At 45.7% G+C, this 20,325-nt stretch overlaps 13 protein-coding genes across 13 annotated transcripts; 9 read left to right on the top strand and 4 right to left on the bottom strand.

Moving 5' to 3' along the window:
- Nucleotides 1–278: 278 nt before the first annotated feature.
- On the top strand, nucleotides 279–2,897 carry LY89DRAFT_765921 (uncharacterized protein; the record flags this gene model as incomplete). Its single annotated transcript, XM_018221698.1, has 4 exons — nucleotides 279–342; nucleotides 392–1,327; nucleotides 1,553–1,724; nucleotides 1,772–2,897. 4 exons carry the CDS (start codon nucleotides 279–281, stop codon nucleotides 2,895–2,897), a joined length of 2,298 nt encoding a protein of 765 aa, XP_018062219.1.
- A 1,135-nt stretch (nucleotides 2,898–4,032) lies between these two features.
- LY89DRAFT_353854 (uncharacterized protein) lies at nucleotides 4,033–5,034 on the top strand. Its single transcript, XM_018206950.1, has 3 exons — nucleotides 4,033–4,480; nucleotides 4,529–4,696; nucleotides 4,748–5,034. The coding sequence occupies exons 1-3, from the start codon at nucleotides 4,166–4,168 to the stop codon at nucleotides 4,922–4,924; spliced, it is 660 nt and encodes a 219-aa protein (XP_018062220.1). The 5' UTR covers nucleotides 4,033–4,165; the 3' UTR covers nucleotides 4,925–5,034.
- Nucleotides 4,772–5,493, top strand: LY89DRAFT_630924 (uncharacterized protein). The gene is made up of 2 exons (XM_018211253.1): nucleotides 4,772–5,064; nucleotides 5,114–5,493. The coding sequence occupies exon 2, from the start codon at nucleotides 5,144–5,146 to the stop codon at nucleotides 5,429–5,431; it is 288 nt and encodes a 95-aa protein (XP_018062221.1). The 5' UTR covers nucleotides 4,772–5,064; nucleotides 5,114–5,143; the 3' UTR covers nucleotides 5,432–5,493.
- A 147-nt stretch (nucleotides 5,494–5,640) lies between these two features.
- Nucleotides 5,641–6,301, bottom strand: LY89DRAFT_691545 (uncharacterized protein; the record flags this gene model as incomplete). Its single annotated transcript, XM_018216353.1, has 2 exons — nucleotides 5,641–5,953; nucleotides 6,044–6,301. The coding sequence occupies 2 exons, from the start codon at nucleotides 6,296–6,298 to the stop codon at nucleotides 5,840–5,842; spliced, it is 369 nt and encodes a 122-aa protein (XP_018062222.1). The 3' UTR covers nucleotides 5,641–5,839.
- Nucleotides 6,302–6,666: 365 nt separating this feature from the next.
- On the top strand, nucleotides 6,667–7,742 carry LY89DRAFT_765924 (uncharacterized protein). Its single transcript, XM_018221699.1, has one exon. The coding sequence runs from the start codon at nucleotides 6,758–6,760 to the stop codon at nucleotides 7,661–7,663; it is 906 nt and encodes a 301-aa protein (XP_018062223.1). The 5' UTR covers nucleotides 6,667–6,757; the 3' UTR covers nucleotides 7,664–7,742.
- A 686-nt stretch (nucleotides 7,743–8,428) lies between these two features.
- LY89DRAFT_789525 (Aldo/keto reductase) lies at nucleotides 8,429–9,567 on the bottom strand (the record flags this gene model as incomplete). Its single annotated transcript, XM_018223265.1, has 2 exons — nucleotides 8,429–9,364; nucleotides 9,464–9,567. 2 exons carry the CDS (start codon nucleotides 9,565–9,567, stop codon nucleotides 8,506–8,508), a joined length of 963 nt encoding a protein of 320 aa, XP_018062224.1. The 3' UTR covers nucleotides 8,429–8,505.
- Nucleotides 9,568–10,764: 1,197 nt separating this feature from the next.
- LY89DRAFT_742632 (uncharacterized protein) lies at nucleotides 10,765–11,229 on the top strand (the record flags this gene model as incomplete). Its single annotated transcript, XM_018220848.1, has 1 exon — nucleotides 10,765–11,229. The coding sequence occupies one exon, from the start codon at nucleotides 10,765–10,767 to the stop codon at nucleotides 11,227–11,229; it is 465 nt and encodes a 154-aa protein (XP_018062225.1).
- A 568-nt stretch (nucleotides 11,230–11,797) lies between these two features.
- Nucleotides 11,798–12,622, top strand: LY89DRAFT_677639 (uncharacterized protein; the record flags this gene model as incomplete). The annotated part of the gene is made up of 1 exon (XM_018213692.1): nucleotides 11,798–12,622. One exon carries the CDS (start codon nucleotides 11,798–11,800, stop codon nucleotides 12,620–12,622), a length of 825 nt encoding a protein of 274 aa, XP_018062226.1.
- A 452-nt stretch (nucleotides 12,623–13,074) lies between these two features.
- On the top strand, nucleotides 13,075–13,524 carry LY89DRAFT_677640 (uncharacterized protein; the record flags this gene model as incomplete). Its single annotated transcript, XM_018213693.1, has 3 exons — nucleotides 13,075–13,077; nucleotides 13,116–13,176; nucleotides 13,211–13,524. 3 exons carry the CDS (start codon nucleotides 13,075–13,077, stop codon nucleotides 13,522–13,524), a joined length of 378 nt encoding a protein of 125 aa, XP_018062227.1.
- Nucleotides 13,525–13,918: 394 nt separating this feature from the next.
- Nucleotides 13,919–14,857, top strand: LY89DRAFT_742634 (uncharacterized protein; the record flags this gene model as incomplete). The annotated part of the gene is made up of 1 exon (XM_018220849.1): nucleotides 13,919–14,857. One exon carries the CDS (start codon nucleotides 13,919–13,921, stop codon nucleotides 14,855–14,857), a length of 939 nt encoding a protein of 312 aa, XP_018062228.1.
- Nucleotides 14,858–14,966: 109 nt separating this feature from the next.
- Nucleotides 14,967–15,880, bottom strand: LY89DRAFT_702272 (uncharacterized protein; the record flags this gene model as incomplete). The annotated part of the gene is made up of 2 exons (XM_018217244.1): nucleotides 14,967–15,242; nucleotides 15,398–15,880. 2 exons carry the CDS (start codon nucleotides 15,878–15,880, stop codon nucleotides 14,967–14,969), a joined length of 759 nt encoding a protein of 252 aa, XP_018062229.1.
- Nucleotides 15,881–17,016: 1,136 nt separating this feature from the next.
- LY89DRAFT_742636 (uncharacterized protein) lies at nucleotides 17,017–17,537 on the top strand (the record flags this gene model as incomplete). Its single annotated transcript, XM_018220850.1, has 5 exons — nucleotides 17,017–17,060; nucleotides 17,115–17,169; nucleotides 17,219–17,317; nucleotides 17,376–17,432; nucleotides 17,487–17,537. 5 exons carry the CDS (start codon nucleotides 17,017–17,019, stop codon nucleotides 17,535–17,537), a joined length of 306 nt encoding a protein of 101 aa, XP_018062230.1.
- A 54-nt stretch (nucleotides 17,538–17,591) lies between these two features.
- LY89DRAFT_353890 (uncharacterized protein) lies at nucleotides 17,592–18,795 on the bottom strand. Its single transcript, XM_018206951.1, has 2 exons — nucleotides 18,217–18,795; nucleotides 17,592–18,162 (listed from the first exon to the last, which is right to left on the bottom strand). The coding sequence occupies exons 1-2, from the start codon at nucleotides 18,463–18,465 to the stop codon at nucleotides 17,857–17,859; spliced, it is 555 nt and encodes a 184-aa protein (XP_018062231.1). The 5' UTR covers nucleotides 18,466–18,795; the 3' UTR covers nucleotides 17,592–17,856.
- Nucleotides 18,796–20,325: the final 1,530 nt, after the last annotated feature.

Consider the following 20,325-nt stretch of genomic DNA (forward strand, 5'->3'; position numbering starts at 1 on the left):
CTTGTGGAGGCGCACAGCGGATGCGGCACAGTAGGGGCGATGTGAGACGTGCATTAGCAGGCTAGTGAAGCCTATCACAGCGGCAAAAGATGCCAAGATGATGAGCTGACGGCCCGCAGCCTCGATGCCTGATTTGCCTAGCATACGACTTCCACCACCACCTCATTTAACAGCCCAGCTCAGACCTCGACAATGATGCTCCGCACGATTTTCCCTACCGTGACAGCGGGTGATAAATCCTTCTCTTATGGCTCACTGAGATGTCCTGAGAATGGGCCATGGCCTCGGACTCAGCTGATAGCACCTTCAGGGACTTGGACTGGCTTGCGGATCTCCACAAATGTGAGTTGAGGCTGCAGCCTTACCAACCCAGCTTCTGACATCGAAATAGCCCAATGCTTTACGACGAGTGAAGTGTCGTGTCCGGCAAAGTCGAGCGATTTTGGAGCTGATGGCTATACGGCATCATTGACAGACTGGCACGAGCTCTTACAATTGACAGCTCCAGATGAGACATGCGGTCTCGTGTTCCTGAGGGGCCAGTTCCCTAACACCGCTGATGCGATTTTGGCTAGGGCTCAAAGACGAGACGACAGTGGAAGTAAAGGGACTCTCGGAACGAGACTTCAGCCCGCAGAATTGAATACTGACCTGGAGCTGGGAGAACGACGGGTTCAAGGCTGGATTAACCTGAAGTGGCCTTATTCGCAGTACGAACTCAAAAAGAAGACCGACATCTGGGATGGGAGCGGCGGAACTTTGGAACAGATCTCATTCATCCGTTCTGGAACGATTTTTCAAATTCTGCGTCTTCAGTGGGGCCATGGAACCTCACTCAGTGACTACGACTCAGCTGATGCTCAAAAGCACACGATTACGTTGAGAGCTGGAGGAATTGTTCAATTCGGATGCCCATGCTCCAATGGTGGGCCTCCAAATAGAGATACTTTCACGTCAACCTCAGACCACCATGGTGACCACAAGCTCAGCTGTCTCAGCGGTCGATATCAGAAACGTTTGGAAATGCGCCTCTTCATCAATGGCGTTTCTCAAAATCTAGCACCTTCAGCGACTCATTTGGATGTGGAAGAAGTCGATGGGCACGAGATTGATCTGACTTCACACCATAAAATCGAACTTTTAGACAATGAACCAGTCTTTATTGTTTCGACGTATGCTTTAAAGCATGTTGATGATGAAGAAGAGTCATGTATTTCAGGATATTTTTCCGAGATCGAGGATCATCTAGGAATCTCGAACACCTCCGTTAACATGACGGATCGCCTTTGGACTGCGTGTTGCTCAACAAATTACGAAGCGTATGAAGGTAAGCTTGTTCCATACTCGTTTTGCGTATTTACGTGGATATCTTGAGGCAGAAGGTTGGACTGGACATGGCGCCAACTTCAAAGCAATCCGCGCGAGTTGCGCGAAACGAGCGAAATGCGCGAAATGCGCGAAATGCGCATGCGCGAACCTCGCCCTTCCCAAGCTCCAAGAACTCCTACCACTCTTCTATCATTATAATCATGCTAATTTATCTGGATTAAAGCTGTAGAAATATGTGTTATCGGACGTACAATCGAGCAGATAATCTCTGTTGCTGCTATTCCATTTTCTGACAAGTCTTCCCAACATCGCGAAACTCAGAGCCGGCAGGTTCTGGAAATAGCTCTCGTTGACAACGTCATAAGTTCCCAGCATGTTGACGTGCAGAGTGCTTTGTAAGGTATATCCTCGCCATCAGGAAATTGTTTTAACGATGGTCCAGTTTCCAGATCAGAGTGCTCGTCAAGGTGTATAATCATATTGCAACACGTCATTTTGAGCCAGATCTTTTGGAAAGATTCCAAACACTAGACGCAATACGAACAGCTTATTTGGGAAAGCTACGCAATTTCACCCGCGCCAGTCTGGCTTGGTTGATTAACACGGAAATAAAGCCAAGCAAGTTGCTTCTAGCTCTTGGAAGCCAGGAACCTCCTAAGGACACGGAGACTCATCCATCTGAGCGACTCGCACAGTGTGAGAGAGACAGAGTCTCGGTGACCCACGACCAATCGTACAACCAAGCATGCTACGCCACCCTTGCTGTCTGGTATGTCATCAAACACTGCCCACAAGCTATCGATGATGATTTCAAGTCGACGGTACTCCTTCCCAAATTGCTCCGAGCTTTTGATGTCGTTCAGAAACGCGCTTCGCGTGACAAGGAACCGACGCCTAAGAACGATGTTCTGCAATGGTTTCATCTCAGCTGCTTCTATCTCATATGCAGCGAAAATTTTCAAGCAAACTCCGAGGGAGAAGTAGCAGACGGTTTCAATGCTTCTGGACTTGACTCTCATGAAGTTCTCAAGACGCAGCAAAAGTTTGAGAAATACGTCTCTCGTTTGAAGACAAGTCAAATCGAGGCATACTCTATCGAGCACGAGGAGCTTCATCGAGTCATCTTGCTTGGAGAGGAGCTGGGCTTGGATGCCATACCGACGCAGTTTACATCGAGTCTTGCTGCATCAAGGGCACTTCAAACCAGGAGATGGTTGGCGGAAAGGAAACGTACTACGAAATTCAACCCTGGACCGGCATCGTGGAAGACTTCCAGAATCACCTCTAACGGTCCTTGGGAACTACTTTCAACTAATCATCAAAGCTTTCTCAGAATCACGGATGATGCCAACATCATAGCTGCCAGGAACAGATTGTTTGAGTTCATGATGTCTGACTTCACGTTCATGGCCTCTTGGGATTATGCTGATAGCAACATGGTTGGATCATGGTGGAATCAGGAGCCTGGGAGCGTCATTACTGCAACTTTGATTGACTTAAGAATGGAAGGTAAGTCCTGCTCTTTATTTGAAATGTGGAGAAGAGGATGTCCTTTTTCTTGCATCTAATTATTCACAGGCAAGATGAAATGTGCGATTTCTGAAGCTGCTGCGGAGGAACTGAGCGAATCGCTACATGACATACTAGCGACGCCTGTGGAAGTAAGCCCAACCGGTCCACCTGATGAGACATCAGCGAACGATTCGATTCGTGACATTCTCGTGCAGATGAAACAGCATCAAATGGAGTCAAGTCGAGAACAAATGCAACAATTAAGACAACTATTGGTCCAGGAAGAGGTTGGGGCCAATCTTTCGATCAAAGTATTTGATTGGATGACTTACAAACCGGCTCGTGTGTTTCATCCTGTGAGTGAACCAAAATCAAGGCTCAGTACTTCTTCTAACCTAATTCAGTCTTGGTGGGTTCATTCGTTGACCGATACACCCGAATTCTATCGTGTCAAACAAACCAAAGACGTGCCTCTTCGAAGAGACCTAAGGAGGTATCTCGTCGCTCGAGAACACTCTCATATCAATGCATCGGACCATTTATTCTACACGACTTACACTACAGCAAACATAACCCAAAAGGTTCATCCCGAGGATGTACAATTCTTGAGTCTCTTCGACATCCGACTGACGGATCAATTCGCATTTGAATCCAAAGTCACATCCATCAAAGATTCCCTGGGTAACGCTCCGAGCATTGCCAATGCGATCAGGGAGACCGCTACTATTTCTCGGACTCGCTCAAGCAGGCGTAAGCAAGCTTCTACGGTTTACGGTCCCAATGAATTGGAAGTGTACCAAAAGGAGCTGTTTGACAGACTGAATGACAGCGTACGTAGTCTCAAATAAGTTGTTCGGGTTGCAGGCTAATCAAAGTAGTTGGTGGATCTGGGCGCAAAGCATCGCATTCTGTAAGCATCTCCAGGCACGTGATGCTTCCCAGACATTCGCTGATTGGATTGTATAGCTTCGCTGAGAAGTGCACACCTTCACTTGTCAGATCTTTCATCTACGTCTGGCATCCAGATGCGTTGGATACGTTCGATAATTATTTTGGATCAACTTCAATTTTCTCTGAACATCGAGAAGCGGTTATGTGGACAACGAGCATTACTGTTACTCAGTCAGTATCTCCCTACTCATCATCTCTCCTCGCTCCTCTCAGATAGCGAGTTTCGCAATTTTTCGATTAGTCATTGGTTTCACTGCTGACATTTATCAGTTGGAGCATTCGCCCGACGAGTTTGTCCAAAGAGCATATTGAAAGGTTCAGAGAAAATCGGAGCAACGGAGACTTTCCACCTCTCAGTATTGCCCAACTAGGTATGAAAAAGAAGCAAAGGAAAAACTTTGAGTCTCGTAATACCACAGACGTAGTAGAGGAACGTTCTTCGTCACTGGTCATTACTGGAGATCCTTCCGGACATCTGTGGATTTGTTCGATCTGGTCCTCTTTGACAGATGCCGAAGCCATGTCGGCATCTGTGAAGTCTGTACTACCTGTTCTTGGACAATTCATACATCAGCAAGTGTGCGCTAGGTGTCTGGCCTTCTTGATTTTACTTGGTCATTTGTGTGAAAAGCTCGCAACAGAATACGATACCATATTGACAAGCTTGGACGGAATTGTGGGTCTCGGGGTAAGTTCTCCAGTGTCTGCGCTAGATATGTGACTGAATGAAATGTAGGAGAGAGTCCTTCTTGAAGGATTGGAATGGGGCACGACCGAAGCTGTGGACAAGTTGAAGAAGATGCTCTGGGGTCTTGAAGCTCTACGTGTTTTCGATGACCGATTGTCTGCCTCATTGGCACAGATTCAAAAGGGAAGAGAATCCATGGAGCGCACGATCAAACAGGTAAGTCGGAGATCTAAACCAACGGTTCTTAGCCCTAACAAAACATCTCAGGAAGCGGGGCAGCAGCATGTTGACCTGCTCGAGGCATACAATAATGTAATTGAAGAGTTCGAGAAGAGATTTGGAATGCTTTCCGATGTTCAGATTAGGACGCAGCTGAAGATCCGACAAGTCACTGGATTACGAGACGGAGTAGGCGTTCAGTTCCTCATTTTCTTCCCAAACTGACAACCTAGATCTCAACAGTGACGAACGTCGAAGACAGCCAAACGGCATTGAGGGATAGCAAAACAACGATCAAGCAGGGCAACAATATCCGAATACTAACATACATCACGATCGCATATCTGCCACTTGGCTTCGTTACCGTAAACTCCCCTTTCCCAATAACAAGCACATGCTAATAATACGCCACAGGCTCTCTTTTCCGCCCAATACTTAAAATTCATGGAGAACGCCAACACAACTACCTTCGCGATTCTAGTCGTGATCTTCGTCCTCGGGACCTATGCGCTAGCTCTAAGCCTCGAAAGCATCATCGACTCCTTCTCGAAAATCGCAGACCGACGAGAAAGGATGCGCTCTACGCAGAGTTCGACAAGCAAGTCAACTCAGAAGGACCAAGAAACACCTTCTGTTGATTCGAGTACGAGTTTGAAATGGTTCGGATTGCGAAAACGACATCGTGCTCGCGAGGACGACCAAGTTGCTGAGAAGATTTCTTTTGCTGCTTAATGATGATTTCTTTTCTTTTCGTATATATATACGTATATAAATAATATAATATTTGAGCATGTGAAGATACCGGCGCGCCCCGAGAGTAAGCGCGTGATTGGCCAAGTCACGATGCGGCGTTGGGCAGCCTCACGTGGGGCTGTGCTGAGGCTCGGGTTCCCGGTGAGTGAGAGAGAATGATTCATGACAGCACAGCTGCGCAGTACAACAAAGAGGTTGTTGCTCGTGACTCGTTTCCTTCGCCCTTTAGACATTCATAAAGTATTCTCTGTTTCCTTTGTACTGGTGATTCAGTCTTTGTATTAATGATTCACGGCGCATCGTCCATGCATTTCGATACTTTATAACATTTATCACAACACGAAAATTATGTCGAAGCCGAAATCAAAACATAAGTTTAAATCCAAGTCATCCATCGTACGCGGAGAAGATATGGTGCAAGCCGTCGCGGAGAAAATCAGTTCTAGTCACGTGGTTACGGCGCATTTTAAGAAGGGCGGCTGGGAGTGGCTTTGTTGCAAGGTATGTTTGGGTTTTATGCTATTTATAGTTCGTGCATTTGAAGAGCGGAGGTCGAAAATGGAGAAGTGGATAGAGACTGATGTTGGGTAGTGCCAGACTACGAATAGGATCGATTATGAGGGCGAGAGGGGGGTTTGTATGGGGTGTAGGCATGAGAATGCGAGGTGTTATGAGTGTCAGGATTATGAGGTCGGGGGGTGTTAGGATGGGTGGAGGAGAGTAAGGAAGTGAGCGGAGGGGTTGTACAATATGGGTCGGCGTTTGGCTGGGGTTGGGAAGATTTGGGAGCGAGGGCGGTGTTGGATTTGGAGTTTGGATGTCTGGAATTAAACGGGCATGGGGCATAGTTTTGCCATCTCAGTGCGATGTGGATGCATCTTTTTGATATTATAATGGAGTTCTACATTCCTCTGCTCATTCGTATACTTATTGTGCTTACTTTTAGCGTGATCCACAATGCAAATAAGAGCAGAGCTTCCATACGAGCTCTTTCCTCTTCGTAAACAGTCTATTATCTTAAACAAACCAAGCGACCATATCGTTGACTCTATACTTTGACAGACGCCTGCTGAATATTGCCGGGAATGGTAGTTATGATTATAGCCCATGAGGACAGTAATCTGCTGAGAACCGTGATTCCAAAATGTGCAAACCATTCCCACACTCTCTCAGAACCAAGTCATGCGGTTTCATAAAGTATTATATAAACTCGGCTTCTGTTCCCGCGCTGACAAGAATTATCTAAACTCAAACATCTCCAAACCTCTTACAAACCTTCAACTACAGCAGATATCCCAAAACAACATGGAGTCAACCAACAATACTGCCAGTAGATCGGAGTCAGTTGTCGTGATGATTGATCTTCTAAGATTAGCCAGAGAGTTCCAAGGAGCCGGTGAGAGAGTGGAAGTGAGAGGTATTACAAAGTCAACCAGCAACATTACCCGCGAAGGGGATAATGAAAACAGAGGAATGATCCTTGAGTTCGCTACAGGAGGGCTTATGTTTGTCTTTACCCACGTTGGCGACAAGATGGCAGCGACTTCACTTTCAAGCAGTCTCCCAGACACAACCACAGCAGAGAACTTTTCGCAATCCGTTCTTAACCTCATGAGCTCGGAGCGGATTACATCGGATCCCGATAGACTTCTCTTTCAAATTGAATCCAAAGAAAGGGTATCATTGATCGACGTAAAGCAAGCGATCGAACTTAGAATGCTTGACGACAAAGTGGAGAAGATTCGAGCAATCAAGCCAAGATTACCTTATGGCGCTCCCAAATTCAGGGAGATGTATGACCTTGCCGTGGTATGCTCGAATGCTGGCTTCATGCTTCCAGGTTTCAGCGCACAACTCTCCTTCCCAACGTCGCCGAGGTTCGAAGTCAAGAGGGCCTTAGGGAATTTGTCTAAGTTGACATCTGATGGAATCAGATTTGTCCCCTTGTTGAGATCAATGACGGACTTACACAAGGAATGTGACATCAGAGAGGGAATGTCTGACGAGGAAACCTCGGAAATCAGAAATTCGACTCTCACAACTCCAAGCGGTCAAGTTGTTCCTCTTGAAGAAGTCGAGGAATTGCTTCGTGATGCCGGCTTCGGCGGAAAGGATGATGCAGATATCCACTTATCGGAATGGTCTGATGAAGAAATGGTGCAGTTGGTCGAAAGATTGGCCAAGGCTTCTATTAAGGCTGGCTGGATCTAGGAGGTTCTGATGCATTGTGGAGGAAGCGGGGGTGAAATAGAGTTGGGGAATTTATCGCATGTACTGCGCGGCACCAGCGACGTCTTTCTAGTTTGAGTTGAGCTACACTGGTTTGTAGTTTTTATGCAGCTCAATGAACTTGTGTTTATTGACTAAATCATCACATGAAGTTGTCTCTCGGACGAAGGCTAGCATTCACTAGTCAAAGATGACAACTTCTTAAAATATAACTTGGGTAAACCAACTAGTAAGGCGGCATTCCCAAAGAATAGATCAAAAATACAAAGGCCCTTTTTAACTTTTACTTTGCGAAGCATTCGAGAACATATTATCTGATGTTCTTGATACTTTTCCAGGAAGTCCAGGACAGGATTAGCCATGAGTGAGTCAATCACTGTAAAACTCCAGAACTGTGGATAGAAAGATTGTCTTCAGCCAAGTCGATATATAATAAAATACTCTTAGAGAGCCGGCCGAGCTGAAACTCTTTAATGAGACGAAAAGAGCTCAATACAACGGCTAACACTCCGAACGTAAACGCAGCAATGGTTTTGCATCATTAAAGAAACATTCGATAATTTCATTATAAGCTTTTTTTTTTTTTAAAAAAGATGATCTGCCAACAAAGTGGGGGCTGATTTACTCTTGGACCAAGGCAGGAAGAGCAAGGAAAGAGTTGGGGGCTTCGGAAGGCAGGATTGGATTGGAACCTGAAGATCATCGCAGTCTCATTCTTGACAATGAAATAAATAATTAACTTCTCAACTCTACCTTTCATTCCCTTGAGGCCTCAACCTACTCGTCGCCAACTTTCCTTTCTCTCATTCTTCAGAAGGCTCTCTCTACTTCCTGTATGCCAGCCTGCCCTTCCAATTCGAATGGCCTTTGATAGGCCGTGGCTCATACAACTCCTCAAGATACTTCTCCTCATCTTCTGTTAGCACAATCTGATTGGCAGCAAGAGCTTCATCCATCCTTGCTACGCTGCTGAAGCTACTGATGGGGCTTGCAACCCTCTCATTTATCCATGCAAGAGCAACCTGACTCATTTTGCAATCTTTCTTTCCCGCTATCTCCTCCACTCGGTCAATGATAGCAGCATCATGCGTCGTCACTTTCTGATTCTTTGCCCGAGCTGTTGTCTGATCTCTGGATGGACGCGCCAATCGACCCGTATTCAGCGGTCCCCAGGGAATCAGCCCCACGCCAGTTTCATCACAGAACTTGTTCATCTCGCGCTCTTCCTCGCGATAGAGAAGGCTGTAATTGTTCTGCATGGAAATAAATTTGGTCCAGCCGTGTTTTTCGGCACAGAATTGCATCATAGCAAACTGGTAGGCCCACATGGAGCTCGCGCCGATGTACCGGACTTTGCCCATCTGGACCAGATCATGCAGTGCTTTCATGGTCTCCTCAATGGGAGTCTCGGGATCGTAACGATGGATCTGAAGCAAGTCGATATAGTCTAACTGCAGTCGTCGGAGGGATGCATTAACGGAATTGAAAATTCCTTGCCGAGATAATCCAAATTGATTGACATAATCAGGATGAACTTCTAATTCCTTCTTGTTCAGCGCTAGTAGCTCGGGAGTATTGCTTTCGCGTGCGGGATTGTAGCATTTTGTCAAGATGATCAGTTTGTGTCGTGGGATATTGTACTCGCGAATCGCTTTGCCGAAAATCTCTTCGGAGACACCGTTGCTGTATGAACAGGAAGTATCCCAGGTGTTCAACCCTCAATCATATGCTGCCTTGAGAATAGGTAAAGCCTCTTCTTCCTCAAGAACCCAAGGCGCGTACCTTTTGTCTCCCATACCCATTCCACCCAGGATCGGGAGAGATACCTTTAGACCACTTTGACCAAGTTGTCGATACTGTGCTCGTGGTACAGTTTCAGAATCCATGATCGAAGTAGTAAGAGGCTAGTGAAAGAAGTGAAGCTTTTTGATTTCGTGATGCCTCGGATTTACTGCAGCACAAAACCTTTCGAAAGACTTCTCGAATTGAGGATAGAGATTGAGAAGGGCGTTGAGGATGTGGGATACCACCGGCTCTTTATAGAAGGGGCGGCTTGTTTATAGCCGCCAGAGTGATGTTATGATGAAAGTAGTACTATGATGATCTGTTCGCATTTGGACAGGTGAGTCATATGCGGTTGAATGCTGGATAAGTAAGCTGTCGCTTGACTAGCGATGCCAAGAATATAATTGGAAGAAAGTGCGATGCGCAGCCAATGTATCGATTGTCAAGCACAAGAGTGGGGGTGGGGCCTTACAACGGCCCTCAGACTTGATTTGGAAGGTGTAATTAGAGAGACGAAGCTGGAGACAAACATTCCGTTACATTCTTCCATCCCAAAGAGAGTCGTGTACTAGTCAAATGGGACAATTGTCAAAAGAGGAACCACCAGATGGCTTGTGTCTCAGGCATCCTTTTTGATCTACGTGGAGTTTAAAGGTCTCAATCTGAAGAAATCGCATCACATGCAATAATGGTAAGTCGTGAATCTAAAAGCTCAAAAGACTCTTTTCACTTAGAAGTTTTCATGCCGTATCACAGTATAGTCATTGTCCATGCGATTTTTATATCTCTGTTGAATCAAGGGTGGAGTAAGGGGCAAAGTGCGGGGCAGCGTTTCGGCTCGCTTAGCTCTATCGACCTTGGCCAGCGTCGTACTGCGATGTCTGCATGTGAAATCAAGAGTTAAGACTACACACATATTGGTTGACGAATGAGAGGTGATGTTGATCAGTTTGTATCATAGTTTTTGATTTTCAAGGTGCGCAGACGGGGGTAGCCTAAGGGCATGTAACAATTCCGAAATCTTGAAAGCAAGGAGGCCAATAAAAAAGACGACGAAAACGGTGACAATCTTAGCTGAAGAAGTGTATCACGCATATCTAGGTCCTCAAGCAAAGATGATGAATCAGAAGCGTTGACTTTACTGTGATTGAGTGTCTGCTCACATCAAATGATTAACATATCTATTTTAACTCGGGTATAAACAGTTTCAACTCTACAGAGGTTCAGATATTTTTCACAGAAGTTGGTAGACGCTATCACATCCCACATCCGACTTTGACCTGTACAATCTCAAGAAAATGTCATCAAACGGCATCCCCAAAGAGCCATGGTTGGCTTACAATATCAGCAAGGAAGAATATTTCAAACTATCAATCGAAGAACAACTGGAGTCAATTCTAGTACTCATACCAGAGCCTGAGCGTACGAAGCTTCTTACCTTCTTCAAGTCTATCGATCAAGCGGTAGCTGAGTCACAGCGAATGGAAATCGATCCTTGGAAGCAAGAACACGAGGATACCTGCGGCTGTCAAGACTGTTGTGAAGACCCTTGCGGCTACGACGACGAATGGCCTTTCACACCGGAGTCTGATGCTGATTTTGAGAAATGTTCGCTTCGGCTGACGATTGCAAGCGGTCAAGAAGTCGCTTTGTGGAGTATTGTCAAGGACTTGTGGGAAGTGGATGTGCCTACAGGAGATGAAGAAAGGGAGGTCTTTGCACAAGAGATTGTCAAATTGAGTCAGGACAAAGGATGGATCTGAAGATGGAGTTGCATTGAGAAAATATGACAAGCGGTCATGATGATGACTGTACCAGTCTATAGAACGTACCCACTACGATGGACTCTACGAAATGAGATAATATCCCTCAAGTATCTAAAGACTTTGGATTATTGCAAGTCACTTCCATGCAAGATGAACGTTCTCTTCGTCCATTTTAATGTTCCAGAACATTTCTACCATTTGCCTTCGAGTAACTGGTTCTTCTGGAGTTGCAGATATGGGTACAGCATTGATGTTTGACAGGTGCGGTTTATGATGCAAAAGTAAATCTACCTATCGTTGCACTCATCAATAAGTTATCATCTGACTCATGTGCGCGCACGGCAACAATTAACATCATTTTTGCTACATGGGATTGTACTGGATGCTCTCGAATCATCGCAAAAGTTAAGAGGTGGGTATTCCATGTTTGAGCCTCCGCCGATGACTGTTCCGAAATGCTTTTCACTCACTTGAGAATTACTTCTCTCCCAATGGTATATCATTACCGTAAGCCTCTTTCATATGCGCCTATCATTCTTCAAGTTGTCCTCTCTCTTCATTCCATATGCTCAAAGCTCTGAGGAAAGTCGTAGGTGGCAGGACCTCTCCACAACCCACGCCAGCTAAACGCGATCGTCATCATCGTCATTATCCTACAACTACTTATTGTAGGGGCCGCCACTCGTCTCATGAAGTTGCAAAGACAGTGATAGATTTCGCCAAGAGAAGAGGGTCTACTCTTCACGAAAGACAACGAGTAGCTATTTCTCGCTACCGGAGCGACAATGTCTTCAACACCCGAAATGCAGGCAACCATAGCGAGGGAGCCATCTTCGAAGCTTATTTCAAATTCTTCGATCTCATGTTCTTCGGTGGCATACTCAAACTTGGATGCAAAGTTGTACTCACTGGGAAAGATGTCGAGAAGATGAATGCATATGGAGTGGCATCCACGCACGGAAAATTGGTCAACGGTCGACCGAAAGGAGTCTACGGGAATATTCGAATTCATAATGCATCACATTTGAAGAACCCGCGAGATAGGAGACTTGCAGGTTTAAGCACACTACTACATGAAATGCTTCATTGCTTCCTCGACTTCTACACATGTTTCAGATCCGATTGTCGAGACAGGTTCGAGGATCTGGGCCAAGAACACGGGATTGCATGGCAAGATGCTGCTTATGCATTAGAAGAATGTGTCCGGGACCCAACATTCATCAATCTGCCTTTGGTCCTCGGGCGGCGGCTTGCGTTGGTTAATGAGCTGAATGAGTGGGGCCACCCGAAGATCTGTGATCTACGAAGGTGGGGCTTCACGAAGAGAGAAGTGAGGTTCATCAAAGGTAAATGGAGGCTCCTGAAGTTGGATGATGCTTGTGCATCTTAAGTTTCACATTAAATGGTAGGAACGAGTATCTTTTGACAGATATTAAAGTCCTCCTTAGGTGCCTCGTTGAGAATCTGTGATAATTGATAAGACAAGTCTCTGAATCACTACATCGGAGGCTGATATAAATGCGTGAGAGTGGCTTGGCCATAATTATTTCGTCCGCGATCCTGAGTTTATTTGACCGCAAACCTGCTACGAGCGCCGTCGACAAGAAGACTTGATTTTCTCGGACAACGTCCCAGTCTAATTAAATGTATCGAACGCAACTACACCCGAAGATTACGTCTGCCCGGAACTGGAAGACTTCCGGACCTTGTCAACACTTTCCCATCTCCAACGGCATCCGAATTTGTAGTCATTCACGCCGAGATCTCGCAAGGTTCATCACGAAGAACTCCAATTATCGTCATCCGAGCCTCTGTGACAAACTAAAACGACTTTGCCACGACATGGTTCGTGACCAACGAGGTGCTACACAAGTCTACCTCAGGCATATTGGAAAGGTCTTCGACGACATGTTCTTCGGCGGATAATTGTCCAGTCGCTGCACAGTAAGTTGTAGTGGAATACTTCACACTCGGTCAGGGTTCTTCGCCATAACATACCCAAGGCTTGGGCCGGGATTTGCAGAAATTGTGTTATATACGCGAGACTCGAGAGTAAATGGCGAAAGTCGGAAAGGTGGATTGCAAGGCTACATGGCAACCCTACTTCACGAAATGGCTCATGCCTATATTATTATCTATCAGTGTCCGCCATGCTTGAACAAAGATATTGAGTCAGATCCGGTGAACCCTGGGCACGGGTGGCCCTGGTCGGAGATCGTCGAATACATTGAGAAGGCATGTCTAGATCAAACAGTTGGATTGAAGCTGTTTCTGAAAACAGGCAACCGATAATGGTGAAGTTTATTCAGACCAGTATCTCTGATCTCCGTTTTACTCCACTATGCACGAGATTGATTTTATCTAGTGGAGCGAACCAATCCACAAGAGAGACTTTTATCTTTACGAAGCACATGACAGAAAACGCCTTCAGAGGTCGCTCGTACCAATATTCTATTGTATTCGAGCTTCTACTGGTCCTCACTTTGGCGACACAATGTCGTTTGCTAATCCGAGTGAATGGCAGTGGGACATTTGGAGTTAGTGTTAAAGGAACGCCTTTGTGACTCGGACGCTTACTTCAAAGAGTCACAATACACCCGGGCGGCCTTGAGGTTCACTCAAAACCAACAAAGGCTGTCTTCAACTTTTGCCTTGCTTCATTATCGTCAACGACATCTGTAGCACAATGCCGTACACAAACCTGGGCCAGCTGCATGCGCATGAGCAAAGCTCCTCTGACTTGATCTCAAGAGTAACAGCTGCCGCTACTTTTTCTAATGGCATCACATCGGTTCAGATGAGCGGTATCGAGCGATTCGGCAAGGTCATCAACGAGGTTTCGGGGAAGGTAGCTTCAGAACAACTTGTGGAGAAATTCTTTCACCTATTTGATGATATTTTCTTCAATCGAAGTCTTAGATACGGAGTCACACCCAAACTCGAACGCAAATCGCTACCAATCAATACATGCTGCAGAGGTCTGGCACCGGGCGGCAAACTTATCGTTCAAATCGGAGATTCGTTGACCACCTCGAAGGTTACTTTGTTGGGGCGACTCCTGCACGATATGATTCATGCTTACCTGTGGCGGTATGCTCATCGGTCCTTCACCGACGACAAGCTCTTCGAGAACGGATGGGGCTTCTCGGGTCATGGAAAAGCGTGGCAAGACATGGCTCTTGTGGTTGAGGACTTTACGAAGCAATACCTCCTACCTCTGGATCTTGGTCGAAATGAGGCTTTACTCATGGAGCTTGAACAATTTGCAGAGGGGTTGAACGCACTCAAGGCAAGCCCTGCTGGCGTCAACAAACTTGAGAATGAAATTGCAAAGGAACAGCTAGAGTCGGAGGTTCTCGGAGCTTCGGGGAAGGCCGTTTCAAAAAGTAAAATGCCGACTACGGAAGAGCGATCACGAAACATGCGTCGAAGTTCACCAATGCGAAGAAGAACGAACAGACTCACGAAGCAAATACCAGCGCATATCGAGAAGGCGAGGGCTCAAAAACTTTCTCAGCAAACGCTCCCGTTGTCAGGCCATGACCTTGAAGTTCGAGAAATCTTGAAACAAACTGCAGATGATTGCATTGGAGTTCTGAAGGCATTGAAAGTTGAAGCTGTATAACTTCTGGGTCTAGAGACTTATAATATGATAATGCATGGTATTATCCACATGATGACCCTGTGCCTCGGGGTTGGGCTGTTCTTGAGAAACTTCTACCAACATTATTACTTTACGAAAGAGTTCCTCCACCCAAACACATTGGAACAGGGTAAGTATCTCCCGTGCACAAGCTTATAGTCCCATCAACCCAAGAAAGACCGCCGTAAGCCTTGCTATTGTAAGAATCTGCCTGAAAATATGTCCTCTCAGTTGATCCAATGCACCCAACATCAACATAACCACTATGTCTTGTTGTCATGGAATTGCTGACCACAACGCCGTATTTGCCTTCCGGAATCGCGAACGTGTACGCCGCAGAGTATGAGGAAGACCAAGACTCAGAGTACTATAGGAAAATCAGTATCCACTTTTGACACATACCCGGTAGTCGAGGAGAGGTCTTCTGAGCATGGAAACATGTCTTTCTCATAGGTAATCCCGGAGTTCTGAAGATCTCATTTTGAAGACAACGGCAAAACGAGAACAGAAAACCTGACATACATTGATGCTGAAAGTTGTGCTCAAAAACGACTCAACTATAGTAAGGGTAGAGCTGACACCAATCTGGATAGTATTGCTGATTGTGTAGCCCTCGGTGACTGAGACAGATGTGCTTGGGCTGGTGGCATGGAGAACAGAGGACATCGGTACATCCCAGTTGAGAAAGGTTGAGGCTGGGTTCATCGTAAAGTAGGAGTCTGAAGAACATGATCGACTAGATAAGGCGCGAGACGAAAGCGAGTGGTTGAATGCAGTGTTGTTTAACAAAACCGGTGTTGATGAGGTGAGATTAAACGACTGGCTCGACTCGCTGGCAAGGAGAGCGAATTCGGACTTGTTCATTACTTCCACTCGCCCATTACTTCCCCAGACAATGACTTCGTTTTCAGTCAAGTTTCTTCTAGCGAGCGTGAGATCTGGGATAACGGCGGCTGCGACGAGGCTGGCAGCCGAAAAGAGAGAAAGAACGGTTGAAGTAAACATCTTGATGGGAAAGAGTGAATGTTGTTAATGACTGAGTTGAACCAATTTGAAAGCTGGGATGAAATGAAATTTATAGGGAAGAAATGGTGCCTATATAGCACTTATCATTTTCATGGACAACATTGAGGAGGTATGCTTCTATCAGCAAGTCTCCACACTCCAATTGTTCTGATGAAACAAGCCAGAAAACATTATGCCAAGGTAAGGCAGGCTGTGTAGAAGGAAGTAACCTTGATTTCGTCTAAAGAGGATAGGAAAGAAATGATACCAGCGATCCGGGAAATGAATCTTCTCGTAACAGATCTTTATCTTACGACCGTATAAGCTTATTGCATTCTTGTCTGCTTGAATCGGGCAAGGAGATATATCATGCGACGATTTCCTGAAAGTTCAAATATAGTACCGAAGCTGTGCAGGGTTCGCTTCTCCTCCTGAGCTCAACAGCCTCATCTCGTATCGAACCCACGTTTTCTGTTCAAGGGTCAATGAAGTCACTTGGAACTTTCCAGATTGAGATATTTTCAGGCATGATCAGTTCATGCAGAATAATGTCTGAAAGTGGTACCTCGCTTATCACGCGGCTGAGGTTCGGGACGAGCAAAAGGGGAGAATATACTTTCTCGCTTATGTTTCACATCCGAACTTTAAGTATTCTTTAGATTACTAGTTGGAGAGGATGTGGTCTGAGACCAACATTTGACCTCTTTCGGTTGAGACTGTGGATCCAGAGAATGAGGCTGAGTGTTCGAGATATAGGGTCTGATGCTGATGGATACAAACAGACTTTTTGATAATCTGTCGGGACACCCTGTGACCCGTATCTAGCATAGTCTTTAGGAGATTCTCCACAACTCAAAGTATCTAACGGCTGTTGAGGCTGGGTCTGTAATTTAAAGTATTATGCAGCTCTATTCGGGTCTTGGCGCTTCCCCTTTTCTTCGCTTAGCACTGACTCGTGTTTCACGTGATTATGTATAGATTCAGGATGATACAAAGATACAAAGAGGCTGCGAACGCCATAGGAGAAGACTCTTCTCATCAAAAATAAAGTCAATATCTTTCAGCATTGTCTTCATTTGCTTCGGCCTCAACCACATTCTTTAAAAAACATATGCACTCGCTCAAATATCCTCAACATGCAATTCTCCACTCTTTTTTGCATCTTTTCATTGACTGCCACGTGAGCAAACTCCTCTTGTCTTATAGCTGCAGTCAATTCTAACACTACTACCAGAACACTTGCAGATCTTCATTACAATGCAATCTGTGTAGATCAAACAGATGCCAGTGTAAGTCAAGATGTTTCAAGCCTGGAGATATGCACTGACAACTCTGTAGAATGTCTATAATGATGCAGCGACAATTCAAGCTTGCGATTGGTATAAGCTTAGGAATAAAGGCGATGATTGGTGGAACACTTGTCCCGATTGCGTCATGGTAGCTATTTCAGAACCTCCCCGTCCAAATGTACCTAGTTCTGATTCGTGTACATTAGATCACCGACGGATCACCGCATTGTAACTCGGTTGCGCAACACATGGGAGGAGATGAGGTATGTTTCCTTCTAGTTGTTCTAAGATATCCAGGCTAACGGTAAAATGATTAGATTACGTATTATTGTCAACTAGCTGGGGCGGGCATAGCTCTGACTAGCTAAATGTTGTTTAATGCAAACGCATAATGGCATGTAGGACAAATATGCATGTTCTCCATTTAATATCGCACTAAATGTAAACTTTTGTCATCCAAGATTCTCGCCATTGTCGGAGACGACAACTTGAGGTGAAAATACATGCTCATCACATGCCGGACTTTCAATTAAATTATTCATTGAACATGCCGAAATCAATGGGACCGAAAATGACTGAGAAGGAAGAAAACGCTTTTCCTGAATTTCAAGAAATTATTGAACTTTCCAATCCTCTTTTTTCACATCTACCTTCTCCACAATACTCAGATACCATCACAATCCCACCTCAACAAGCTTCGTACTGCGGGAATCCTTCCCCGTCAGTGACAAAGCCGACCTCGTAGATAACATCGCTAGTGGTGTATATCTCCCCTCCTTGGCCATCATCCACACAAAGGGACAAAAGGTCGGAAAGCGTATTGCCAAACCAGGTGGTGCTAAACGTGTACCCACCACATGGTGTCGAGCAGACGTAGCCGACACAGGTCTGGTAGCTGATCTCGAAACAGAGATTATCAGGAATAGTAATGGTCTCGTTGTCATCAAGAGCCGTGTTGATCACTTCGTTACAGTCATCAACATCGGGCGCATCCTGTTTGTCTCACGTTAGTATAGCTTCGGTGTCCACCTGGAGGGGATTTCATACCCCGGTGCAGAAGTAATCATCTCTCTTGCGAAGGATATTACTTCGGGGTAGGAGCTTAACAGAAGTGGAGTTTGGAACACTGCTGCCTGGCTTTGGTGCTACGAATCCTTTCTGAACGCCAGCGGAATTGAGGATGATTGGCTCCGTTACTGTAGTATCACCGTTGACCGTAGGTGCAGAGACAGAGATAGAAGCACCACAGCTGGCTAGGAGGCCAAGAATGGAAACCCTGATGAGTGGGTATTTCATGATGATTGGAAGGATGATTTCTCCGAAGTGTACGTCGAGGAGGTGTTGGAAGATGATAGTGAGACCCAGACAATGTACTCAGCTGTTGAACGAGGATGAGATTATGCTAGTAGATGGATCGTTTAATTTATATTAGAATGAAGAAGTACAAGCCGACACGTAAAAGGAAATTCGACTGCCGAGTATGCAAGTTCGACCCCGCCGTGAGCTTGTTTTGGTCACTATTCTGCATGTCAGGTTCCCGATACCTTGTACTGATCGGCATTCAATGGAAGGTAGCCTCAATGACTGGATCTTAATCCCCGAAAGAAAGCTTGATGCAGGAGTTGTGCAGTGATGTGCCACTTTAGCGCGGTTGGTTGCCATCGCCATGGCTTGAGAAACATTCCAGAATGTCAGGATATGTGGCCCGTGAGTGAGTTTGTCGCGAACGAGCTTGTCAGGAGATGTATAGATTGATGTAATATAGCCGCTGTGCATGCCGTCAAAGCGTCGTCCTGCATAGACGGGAATTCAAGAAGCCAGGAGAAACAGTGTGAAATACCCAAGATTTTATACCAGACTCTAAGTGAAGGCTTCAAACTTGAGACCGAAGCTAAAGAGCAACTCTTGATATCATAGAAATACTTTATCCCATACCTTTGGTTCAAACAATGTATGCATGTTAACAAGCACTGAAACACTTGCGATACTATACTCAACGGGCAGACTCTCTTTGTTTGCAGACATCTCTGCCGTGTACCAAACTATATTTTTTACGGTAAGGATCAGAGGTTGCCTGAACATCTGGCATGAGATTTTCTCGATCGTGGAGAGAGACGATGCTAAAGCAATGATCACGCCACGATCAAGCATGCTCGGCTCTCGAGTAGGAAGCTGTATTCAACGGCCAAACATTGGGAAAGATTTGGCGGAAAGAACGCAAACATACCTTGGAAGGCTTAGGAAAGGCAGCAACGATGAAGAGAGTCTGGCAGACCGAGCAATTGACATGCAACGATCTGCCCCACTGTAAGATCGACACCGTGCCGAGAAACAGGCCAATGAGGTGTATGATAAAATAAGCTTAAGGTTGTTAATGGCAGCTTGAACCTGAACTACGTGCTTGGTAAGATCGAAGTAATGGATGCACCAAGGATTCAATGCTCGACAGCTCAGTTGAAGAAAACAGGTCAACATTCCTAAAGAGGCAGGTGGGGCAAGGTAGGCCTCAAGAGAGAGGCTGCTGCAGGGAGTTGAACTCCCGGTACTTCAGGCAAAATCGGGCAAAATCTCTTCTGTGGCTCGCTTTTGTGACGTTACTAAAGTTGGCCCGTTTGCTGCCTTTCGTGTGTAGGATAGCAGGAATTCTCGTGAATGCAGTCCCTTGGAGAATTAGCTGAGTTGTGCTGGATAGGATTGACATCGCATCACCTGAGCAGTTCCTATTCTTTGAGCAGAAATGTCTCTCGGAATGTAAGACTCCATCACTGTAATTACTTTGACCTCGGAGACTATCTTTTGTCCGCCTTACAAACCATGCTGCACAAACAGCATTTGACAGAACTTACGAGAAATCGTATGCATGTCGTATAACTGATCCAAGCAATCCAAAAACATTTCCGATATAGAATTCAGATGCAAAGCTTACGACTACCCTAGACAATGCAGATGTCCTTCACCATCATAACCAGTAGATATGAGAACCTTCATGGTCGCTTTGTTTACGAGGAAGAGCTTTTTACCCCCGAAGACTACCCAATCCCTGAACTGCCATGTGATGAAGCATGACTCGGCCACTTCACCGCCTCCCTGCAGCTTAGCTCAAACACACCATAATCCGAGTTCCCTTCAAACTTTAAAGAAAAGATTCACAGATGT

The sequence above is a fragment of the Mollisia scopiformis genome (genome assembly GCF_001500285.1).
Source record: "Mollisia scopiformis unplaced genomic scaffold LY89scaffold_35, whole genome shotgun sequence".
Taxonomy (NCBI): domain Eukaryota; kingdom Fungi; phylum Ascomycota; class Leotiomycetes; order Helotiales; family Mollisiaceae; genus Mollisia; species Mollisia scopiformis.

Bases quoted from the DNA above. Each gene is read 5' to 3' on its own strand.
- LY89DRAFT_353854 (XM_018206950.1), top strand. From the start codon at position 4,166: ATGAAAAAGAAGCAAAGGAAAAACTTTGAGTCTCGTAATACCACAGAC. The intron at 4,481-4,528 runs GTAAGTTCTCCA...AATGAAATGTAG, and splicing joins ACGGAATTGTGGGTCTCGGG to GAGAGAGTCCTTCTTGAAGG. The intron at 4,697-4,747 runs GTAAGTCGGAGA...AAAACATCTCAG, and splicing joins TGGAGCGCACGATCAAACAG to GAAGCGGGGCAGCAGCATGT.
- LY89DRAFT_630924 (XM_018211253.1), top strand. From the start codon at position 5,144: ATGGAGAACGCCAACACAACTACCTTCGCGATTCTAGTCGTGATCTTC.
- LY89DRAFT_353890 (XM_018206951.1), bottom strand. From the start codon at position 18,465: ATGAAATACCCACTCATCAGGGTTTCCATTCTTGGCCTCCTAGCCAGC. The intron at 18,163-18,216 runs GTATGAAATCCC...TGAGACAAACAG, and splicing joins ATGATTACTTCTGCACCGGG to GATGCGCCCGATGTTGATGA.
- LY89DRAFT_765924 (XM_018221699.1), top strand. From the start codon at position 6,758: ATGGAGTCAACCAACAATACTGCCAGTAGATCGGAGTCAGTTGTCGTG.